The sequence below is a fragment of the Sinocyclocheilus grahami genome, unplaced genomic scaffold (genome assembly GCF_001515645.1).
Source record: "Sinocyclocheilus grahami isolate Dianchi unplaced genomic scaffold, SAMN03320097.WGS_v1.1 scaffold758.1, whole genome shotgun sequence".
NCBI classification, from domain to species: Eukaryota; Metazoa; Chordata; class Actinopteri; order Cypriniformes; family Cyprinidae; genus Sinocyclocheilus; species Sinocyclocheilus grahami.
Genome location: NW_015505937.1, coordinates 160,814 through 172,057, shown reverse-complemented (window position 1 = coordinate 172,057; position 11,244 = coordinate 160,814). Strand labels below are relative to the sequence as shown.

General features: G+C 35.0%; 1 protein-coding gene across 1 annotated transcript; it reads right to left on the bottom strand.

Annotated features, from left to right (window-relative positions):
• Positions 1-352: 352 nt before the first annotated feature.
• On the bottom strand, positions 353-10,721 carry tbc1d24 (TBC1 domain family, member 24). Its single transcript, XM_016245459.1, has 5 exons — positions 10,648-10,721; positions 5,601-6,662; positions 4,036-4,156; positions 2,523-2,766; positions 353-983 (listed from the first exon to the last, which is right to left on the bottom strand). Exons 2-5 carry the CDS (start codon positions 6,578-6,580, stop codon positions 829-831), a joined length of 1,500 nt encoding a protein of 499 aa, XP_016100945.1. The 5' UTR covers positions 6,581-6,662; positions 10,648-10,721; the 3' UTR covers positions 353-828.
• Positions 10,722-11,244: the final 523 nt, after the last annotated feature.

The following is an 11,244-nucleotide window of genomic DNA, read 5'->3' as shown; positions in this document are numbered from 1 at the left end:
ACCGATTTCTCACAACTGAAATGAGAAAACAATGATATATCGGTGTGTTTAGCACCAGAGATGACAGCGACAAATATCTGACACTTTGCTGGAATCACATCAATAAAGGCTTGGTTTTGATTTAACTGTTCTGCTCCTCTTTTTTTGTTTAGATATTAATCATAACTGCAGAAAATGCTAAATACTGAATCCTTCAATACAAAACTTCATTTCCTACATCAAAACCTCTCGAATTTTCGGACTAGATCAACACAGGCTTTCTAAAGATATGAAAAGAATCAAAATAAACCTTGAGATATGTTTTGAATGGATAAATATACACAATAAATTTCACCCCATAATGAAAAGACAAATTATATTTTGCATAAAAAGGAAACAACATTTTGATGACCCTCACCGATTTCTCACAACTGAAATGAGAAAACAATGATATATCGGTGTGTTTAGCACCAGAGATGACAGCGACAAATATCTGACACTTTGCTGGAATCACATCAATAAAGGCTTGGTTTTGATTTAACTGTTCTGCTCCTCTTTTTTTGTTTAGATATTAATCATAACTGCAGAAAATGCTAAATACTGAATCCTTCAATACAAAACTTCATTTCCTACATCAAAACCTCTCGAATTTTCGGACTAGATCAACACAGGCTTTCTAAAGATATGAAAAGAATCAAAATAAACCTTGAGATATGTTTTGAATGGATAATACAATAAACTTAATCTTCACTGGAGCTCAGGACGCATCTTTTAGTGCACTGGAGGAGCATCATGTCTCTGTTACAACCTACATGAAGGGACGTCTATCACAACACGATGGAGCCGCTCTTATGAAGCCATGGCGTCTTTGAAGCCCCAAACCTCCAGCAGAGCGATCTGGAAGCTCTCAGCGCACAGCGGCGGGTTGTCGAAGGTCAGGCAGTGCTCGGTTCGGCCGTGGTTCAGCTCCGAGTCGATGTACAGAGCGTTACCTTCACCTCCTCCTTCACAAACAACACCATACATCCATTACAGAGAATCAGCTAGTCTAAATTTGACCGTCTGTCTTTCTATACTACTCCAAAGAAACCGAGGCTAATTGGATTTAAGAGGAACTAGGATTAAAAAAAGATATCTCTCAGTTATTACAACATTCAAAACAAACATTTCATATGTACTTGCTCTGTAATGGCTTAAAGCTGATTGCTTGATAAAATAAATCATAACTTTGATCAAACAGCCTCAGTTGTGAAGTGCATTTATTTTGCATATATATATATACACATTTTTATTATTATCACTTTATTAATTCAGAAAATATTTTAAATAAAAAATTATTTATTATTAGCAATATTTTAGGCGGCAATATTTACTCGCAAATAAGTAAAAATAATGTTTTTTAAAGACGTCTCTTCTGCTCATCAAGCCTGCATTTATTTGATCCAAACTACAGCAAAAACAGTTATATTGTGAAATATTTTTACTATTTAAAATAACTGATTTCTATTTGAATATATTTTAAAATGTAATTTATTCCGTTGATTTCAAAGCTGTATTTTCAGCATCATTCCTCCAGTCTTCAGTGTCACATGATCTTCAGAAATCATTCTGATATGCTGATTTGCTGCTCAAAAACATTTATTACTATTATTATGTTGAAAACAGCTGAGTAGATTTTTTTTCAGGTTTCTTTGATGAATAGAAGGTTCAGAAGAAAAGCATTAATCTGAAGAGGAATGATGCTGAAAATACAGCTTATATATATATATATATAGTATATTGCTAATGAAGTTTAAATTAGACTTGTAATTAAAATATTTCCATCTTAACAGCCTCATATGAAACTCTACTGACAGTGTTTTTAGGAAACTTGATTGTCAAATATAAAGCTCATTAATTCATTGTGCTGGTTAATTTCATATCAGCAACAGAATTATATTGAACGTTGTAATTATTCACTAATTTGAATATGAAGATTGAAATGCACCTTTTATAACCTGTGTAAAAATATTCATGGTGTTTTTTCTTTTTTCAAGAATCGGCTAAAAACATCACTTGCATCTTTATTTGACCCTCTAACTCTAGCACTCTCTATTCTAATTCTATTCTAATTCTAAAACTTGTCCCTTTTAGACTTGCACTCCATTCATTTAGCATACTAACTGCTTGTTTTCTTTAAAAAAAACACACTAGCTTTTCTAATCATTTGTATTCTATTTGTTTTCTTTTTATTTATTATACAATTAACAAAAGCAAAAAAGGCCTCGAACACTAGCTTGCTCTATTCTTTCGGTTTTCTTTTTATTTATTATATAATAAATAAATAAAAACTTACTACGTGTACTGTGAAGCTAACTGAGACTTGTTATAGCACTTGTATATCATTGCTCTTTTGTTGGTTTTGATTGCTTCCATTGTCTTCATTTGTAAGTCGCTTTGCATAAAAGCATCTGCTAAATTACTAAATGTAAATGATTTCAAGTGAAGACAAAAATAATAATAATAAAGAAATCAGATTAGTGATAAAGGAGCATCTCACTCACCGATAATGATGGAGTCGATGTTTCCCGCCATAAACATGGAGGTGTTCCTTGAGTTGAGGTTGAAGTGTCGCGCGGACAGAAAGGGGGACAGGTGAGACGGGTCTGTTGCAGGTTTCTCCAAAGACTGCAGCCCACCGTTGTTGTTGTTCGCTCCGGTCTGTTCATCATCTGTGGCCTGAGACGCGTTCGCCAGCTCCGGGTGTTTGATAACCACCCACTCGTAACGCTCCATCTCCGGCTTCATCTGAAACAAACAAACAAGACACGAAACACACACATTACTTCTGAAAACACACAACGACAACACCCACACCGTTTCAGTGGTTAGTCTTGTGGTCAGAGCATAGGAATACATGCTGCGGTGGTTAAACTGTGGTTTGGACGGCTAAAATATTCAAACATTGTGCCCTTAGACTGGCAGTGTAAGTCTATATGATTAGTTTTCTTGTAGCAGTCATGTGAGAATGTGTCATAAATGACCAGCAGAAACCTATTCAACAGCTGTTGGCAAAACAACGGACTAATTTAATACCAAGAAATAGCTAATGCTAAATGTAATCTCATTAATATCTCAACGGTTTAGACATAAATAATATATCTATATGATTAGTTTTCTTGTAGCAGTCATGTGAGAATGTGTCAAATGACCAGCAGAAACCTATTCAACAGCTGTTGGCAAAACAACGGACTAATTTAACACCAAGAAATAGCTAATGCTAAATGTAATCTCATTAATATCTCAACGGTTTAGACATAAATAATATAAAATGGAATTTTTGGATGAACATCAGCTTCTCAGATGTTTTTCTTGAGAATAAGACTCTAATTACACTTGAATGTCTCATTGATTTGCAAAGACTTGATTTGATTGGATCCTTGTTTCAGCAGAATTTAAAATATTTTTTTTACCTCACTTTTGTTTCATTATTTATTTAATTTATAATAAATAACAATTTATAATAATTGATTTATTATTTATATATAATATGTATGCATTTATTTGTATAAATATGTAATTTGTATCGTAAATGTTTATTTATATAAATATGCTCATTATGTATTATTATAATATATATATTATATATTATGTTTTATATTATTAATGTGTTTATTATAAATATTTTTGAATCCACGATAACTGAATAGCTCGATCACAGTAAGATAACTATGATTAATCTGTGTCCTTTTTAGCAGAAACATATTTTTTTACAGAAATAAACATAACTAAGAACTCCATTATAGCTTGAGTTACCAAAGAGCTATAAAATATTCCTCTGAGAGTGTGACAGGATAAAGCTATGCTGGATGAGAGGAACTCCACATACTAACGCACTGCAATCTAGTCTAATACTCCAGAAAATAGTGCCGCCTAGTGGATAAGTAACATCATAATTCCGGAATACTCCATAAGGAAGACCCCAAATACCTTAATTTGATTATTTGTGTCATACATTATTATTTACCTATATTATTATTAGCAAATAAACAAATAAATGTCATGAAAAGAACGTACTCTAAAGACGAAACACTCTCCAGTGCCGAAGAAGCTGAGCTTGTTCCCGCCCCTCTTCCGCTCCTCCCAATCAGTGGACAGGAAGGCTCCACACACCTGGAATACGATTGGATGAGAGGCACGTCAGTCACAGTCTAACTGAGATCCTGAACAACTTCTCTGCATCCAAGCACACTTCCTATCCATCTTACATAGTGTGCAAAAATAACCACAGACCTTATTTCACTCAAAAATAATTACAATCGCCATTCACCACTGTAAAAACCTGTAGAAAATTCAATAGGATTAATCAGTCTTCTGAAATTGGCCTGAATGGCTCTATTAGACCTGGCATATTTTTGGATTTCTGGTTACAGATGAAACAAAACTAGTTCATCATACATTTACAAATATTTTGGGAAAAACTGAATTTTTGCTTCTTAAAATGTAAATAATTTAAATAACCCTGCAGTACTGTATACTACCTACTATAAACATTTCAAACAGTAGCATGCTACACTGTGTCTCATGACCTCATTCAAACGTTTGGGGCTAGTAAAATGAAAAAAAAAAAATATATATATAATAAATAATTACAACTATTTTCAATTCAAATATATTGTTAAATGTAATTTATTGCTGTGATCAAAGCTGAATTTTCAGCATCATTACTCCAGTCTTCAGTGTCACATGATCTTCAGAAATCATTCTAATATGCTGATTTGCTGCTCAAGAAACATTTCTGATTATTATCAATGTTGAAAACAGCCGTGTTCATATTTTTATGAAAGTAACTAATTTCTTTAAAAAATATATATATATATCGTACAACACAAAACTTTTGAACAGTAATATTCAGTCTTAAACCGAGTCTTAGAAATACTAATAATAAAAGTTATATTTTGTTACATTTTTAATCCACTTGTGTAGTTTTTAAATACAGTTTTTAAATCAAGCAGAAGACGTTTAAAATCACTTCTATTTCATGTCAAGCACATACTGTAAATATTCACACGCCTTTAGAACAATTTATTTATTATAGAGAAATATAGAAAACACTCACAGAAACGCTGCTGAGTGATATATATTTAAACAAATATATAACAGTTACTTAAAATTTTTGATTAAAATAAATTAAATTGGATTTAAATACATAAACAAATAAAGAAATCAAATAATAAACTAAACAAAAACATTACAAACAATAAAAACATACAAATAAATTCTATTTGATTTAAATACATAATAAAATACGGGGGAAAAAATTTCATTGCAACTTTTTATCTCGCAATTCTGACATTTTTTTCTTGCAATTGTGAGTTTACATGATGCAAATCTGAGAAAAAAAGTCAGAATTGTGATTAAAAAAAGTCAGAATTGAGATTAAAAAATATGGGTTTTTTTTATCACAAAATTATATATATATATTTTTTTATTCAGTATCGGAATCCATAATAAAAAACAAAAAATAGATAAATTAATGAAAACTAAAATACATTTGAATAAAAACTAATTAAATTTGATTTAAATAAATAACAGTACAGTACTAAAGTGAGTCAATCATGTAACGTAACAGTCATCAATACCTCTTCTGTTTGACGGTGATGCCTTTCTGCTGGAGTGATTTCTCATTGGCCAGCTGCAGCAGCATGATCTCTTTCCGGCTGAACAGGCGGATGGAAAAGGCCTTTTCCAGCAGCTTTTCCGGCGTCACGCTTTTCCCGATGTTCTGCACGAATGCCTGGATATCGCTCCTGACCGCCGCTGAGTCCTGCTTGGTTAGGGCCGAGCCTGCGGTGGCGCTGCGCTGCTTGCGGTAGAACTTCAGTATCGCCAGCGCCACGCGGTAAAGGACCTTATACCCCTCCACCAAGTAGATGTCCATCACACGTGCAGCGAAGCTAAAAGGCAGGTCACCCAGAACCCATCGCTGCCAATCGGAGTAAACCTCCAGCACGTCTGTCGCCGTGGCGACCATCAGCTTATGCGCGGCCGGGCAGTATTTATGCACGAGGTCGCCGAAGGTCATGCAGGCCGACTGATACGCGAGGAAAGTCTGATCTAATAAACGGCGCCCGGGTTCGTTGCAGGCCAGCATGCGACTGACGCTCTCGAAGCACTGCGCTTCATCGGCGCTCCAGTGCAGCAGCAGCGCCGTCACTGCTGGTAAAGACGGGCAGTGCGATATATCTGGGAACTGCCCTGCGATGCAAGAAATGACAGCATGCACCGATCCCACAGACTCGGCCTTCAGACAGTAGCATGGCACCGCCGTCCCGTCCACAAAATCTGGCAATGGGTAAGCGGATGGGTTGCACTTGGAGTTGGAATTGCCTACGATATCCCTGTAGACTGCGGCGTCCGGCGTGACGGTGCGACACGGGAGCGCTTTGAGCAGCTGCTGGTAAACGGCCGAGCGCTGGCTGTGATTTTTGGCCCACTGGCCTGAGCGGGCGTGCTGCTTCAGCTCCTTTAAGTCTTTATATTCGGTCTTACCGGGAGCCGCGTCGTGACTCACATCGCCCATCTGAGACCAGTCCACGAACATGCCACAATCCGCAGCCATGACCTCTGACCTCAAGCGTCAAACGGCACAAAGAAGGACAGAGAGAAACTAGCCGGTCAACTAACGTGTCATATTTCTCCAGCTGTTGAGAGAAAAAAAGAGAGAGATTGACAATATTAATGACAAACCAGTAAGTGTTAGGGATGCACAATATAACAGTGATCATATCTAAGAATGCATGAACTCATTAAAAGAATGTATCCTTTTAATGCAATGCAAATGCATGAATGTAAAATGTAAATGCAATATCAGTATCAGCTAATATTAGCATTTGTATCAGCATACACCTGGGGCCATAGGGCTGGCAAAATGGCTGAAAAACTAAATTCTAATTTTGTATTTAAATATTATCAATATTCGAATTATATTTGAATTTAAAAAGCATAATTTCAGTTAGGGGGGAAAAAAGCTTTTGGATTCTCTCCTGAGGCCACAAGAGGGCGCATCGAACAAAATATTATGCACGTTTCTTCAAAGCATAATAAAATAACATCACTATCTTTGAAAAAAGTGCATGTATAAAATAATGTTTATAAACCTTATATAATTAAGTTGCTTAAACAATTAGAAAACAACAGAATCATGCATGTATGTATATTTTAATACAAAGGACCGAAAACCAATCACAAAGAGTACTTTCTCCATAAAGTCTTGAGACATGTTTTTAAAAAGTTGAACTAACATTCATTTTACATGGCTTTCTAAATCTTTTGTGCGAGACGAGTGCAACGGTGATAGATGTCCCTCTAGAAAATGTGATAAATATGCGTTCTGTGAACGGTTTGGTTTCGGCTTTGACGTAAACAACATCATCTCCACATTGATATTCTTTTTTCCCGCAATATTGTGAATGAACAACGTGGCAGCGCCGCATATAGTGGGTTCAACTGGATAAACTAACAAAAATATTCAAATGCAATGACACTTACATCGTCATCGCATTTCGTGCGCCACTGATAAGGCTGCCTGACCCACACCTAAAATTTGAATGCAGCGTTTTTGCTTTCGAATGTGGATTTTTATTTTAAATTTAAATTACATTTTTTGACAGCCCTATGGGGCCAGTTGCATAAACATAGATACTATGTTAAGACTGTGTCTTAAGAACTAGTTCGACCAACTAGCAGTTGGCCTAGAGATAATCAGTCTCACTTTTCTTATATATATATATATATATATATATATATATATATATACACACACACACACACACACACACACACACACACACACACACACTTTTTTTACTCATTCTTTAACATGCCTTTAAGAAGCCATTGTTTCAAAAACATTTTGCTGAGGGTATAATACACTTTTACAGTGCTGGGTATTTAGGGTTGCAATATTTCTTTTTTTTGATACAGTAAGTGAAAGTTTTGAATTCACAATTCAAATGTATTGGAAAAATAACATTTCAACCAGTAAAGACGCAGAAAAGTAAAAAAATGCTATTATTTGAATTTAAATACTTTAATAGATGATCATATTAATGCATACTTTAAAAATAATTAAGTAATTTTAACATGGTTTAAAAAGAATATATATTGTAGTAACAATAAAAAATCATTCTATCATCTATCAGTATCTGCCTAAACTTTTCAACTGGTGCATCCCTAATAAACACACACACTAAAAAATAAATAAATAAATAAAAAACGTTAAAAAACATAAAGGGCGCTTTTTCAACTAAAAATGTATTTATTTATAAAGTTTTTCTAGTACACTGAAAATCTAGGTTAGGTTATATATATGAAAAATACATTCCAAAAGAAAAAAAAAAGGGAAAACAATTATCTGGACATAAATATATGATGTTACCCTCAAGGGAATCACATCCAATTCTCCATCTGTGTATTTGTGTCTTTCTGAATCAGTTCATCAGAGTTTCCTCATTATACTCATTAGATTTTGTCTGGAAAAAAACAGGCATCTCCGCTTTCCTGGCTCTGTTTTCTCCGTGCGCACTGGACTCTTGTACTTTAGGGTTGCTGTGAGGTCAGAGCTCATCGAACGTCAACAACATGAAACTATCAGGACAAAGCAAAAATACTCTATTGGATTTGCTGATGTAGGGTAATAGAATCAGTGCTCTAGAGGTCAAGGGTCAAGGGGCTATAATCCATTTACACCAGGTGTAACGGCCACCTAATTTGTTATGTACCTTTAAGGCATCTCTTGTGATGTCATGCGTTGTCTAGGTGGGTGTGCCTGGGTAACGTTTGCGCTGGTGATATAGCGGACTGTATCTAGTATACTCTGCTCCAGAAAGCATCCTGATTCTTTTATTATTTTTATTTGTAATTCTGCCAAAGTGTGTCTTGTAATCTTCCCCCCACTCTCCCCCATGTATGCGGAGAGTGCGAGGATAATTTGAAGCTACGTATAAAGACGTATGGGATCACCAACTCTCGTCTATGAGTATTATTTTCCTTCTTTTATTCCTGACATCTGGGCAAATCCTAAAACACTCTGGTCGACGTTACACAGGGCAGGTGAACGTGCATCCGGCGGGCTTGGTCAATAATAATTGAACATCACTTTGCTGTCAGTTGTTTTAGTGAAATGACATGATTTCATAGTGAAACCCTGACTTTAGAGGAACATTTTATGTAAAAGTCCATAAAAGCACATCTACTGTTACCATGATACATTAGTTTTTGGTCACACTGTATAATCTTATTTCTGGTGTCAAAGGAAAAGTTAGAAAAAAGTAAAAAATAAACAAACAAATAAAAAGAAATTTCATATAGAAATTGATTCAAATAAATAAAATGCATTTAAATAAAATAATAATAGATTTAAATAAATAAATTGAATAAAATAAAAGGTCACACTGCATAACCTTATCTCCAGAGTCAACAAACATTTTGAGAAAATTTCTAAAATAAGATTCAACTTAAAAAAAAATCTATTTGATTTATAAATTGATTCAAATGAAAAAAAATTATTTTAAATAGTGATAAATTAATACATTTGATTAAAATAAATAAATTGAATATAATTATTTAAATACATAATAAACAAACAAAAACATCTGAAAAAAATCAATTTGATTAAGAAATTGATTAAAATAAATAAAAATGTATTTAAATAAAGTGACAAGTTAATAAATTTGATTAAAATAAATAAATTGAATACAATTTTATTTAAATACATAAACAAAAACATCTGAATAAAACATAAAAATAAATCAAATGTAATGAAAAAGATAATTACATCTAACAGTATGGTTCTATTGTGAGTAGAAAAACCACAATGATCTAACCTAATAGAAACTAAATATTTTACACAGTATTAAGTGGGTCTTTATAGATGAAAATATATCAATGTTAGGATGGGGGGCCCTCGCAGGTGGATGGTCATATTTGAGTACAGGCACAGTATAACTATAATATATAAATATCTGGTCTCTTTAAACAGAGTAATAAGCTTCCAAAGTCATTGGAATTAATAGTTTTACTTGTATTGAAAGCGTATTAATGTAAGGGTAACGATGATGACGCACGTCAGTCTGTCAGCCAATCAGCGAGCGAGAGAAGCGCCTCACGCGCTCCGTCGCTGCTCTAATGCTTCCAGTGTGCATATAACACTATCTATATTTCACATGTCACAGACATAAACATAAATATTATGAAACGCACACATTTCCCTCGTCCCAATCCGCCTGGTGTGTGACCCTGACTGACAGACGACGTTATAGACACACACACACACACACACACACACACACACACACACACACACACACACACACACACACACACACTAGTATATGCAAACGCAACCGATGCATGCAGCTCACTTACAGCTCTGTGGCGTATTCGGTTCCATTAAAAGTGACTTTAATACACGTAGACGTGCACATGAACCGGCGACGCTCCAGATTAAGCTAATGTGAATAGCTCCTGCAGCTAGCAGGCGGTGTGAAGGCACTCGGTGAACTACAAGCCGATGTCAAGCCATTTAACAGTCTGCAATGCAGCACTTCAAGTTTAGGAATCACTCAAATATGCGTGGAATTTAGAAAATGTTGTAACTGGAACAGAAATTTGAATGAATCGTCTTACCTGATTTGCTGTCGTCTGTCTGTCAGGCAGCGGGCATATTTGTGATTGTGTGCGCATGCGCAAGAACACCCGCACATTGTGAAGGCACTCGGTGAACTACAAGCCGATGTCAAGCCATTTAACAGCCTGCAATGCAGCACTTCAAGTTTAGGAATCACTCAAATATGCGTGGAATTTAGAAAATGTTGTAACTGGAACAGAAATTTGAATGAATCGTCTAACCTGATTTGCTGTCGTCTGTCTGTCAGGCAGCGGGCATATTTGTGATTGTGTGCGCATGCGCAAGAACACCCGCACATTGCACGCTGGGCGAAGAGACTCAAATATACATATAAATTAAATAAAGAAAGATATACAATTATGTTTGAATTCTATCTATCTGTCTGTCTGTCTATATCTAAATTTACAGTACCAGTCAAAACTTTGGACACAGCGGCTTTATTATTGCGATTTCTAGTATTTGTCTATTAATAATTGCCTATCTTTCCCAGAATTACCTATCTTCTCTGTTTTTCTTTCTGCATTACTAGAAAAAAGAAAAGGTCGTCCTGTATCACCTGACCTGTTTACAGTTTTATGGTCATCTCACTGGCCAGA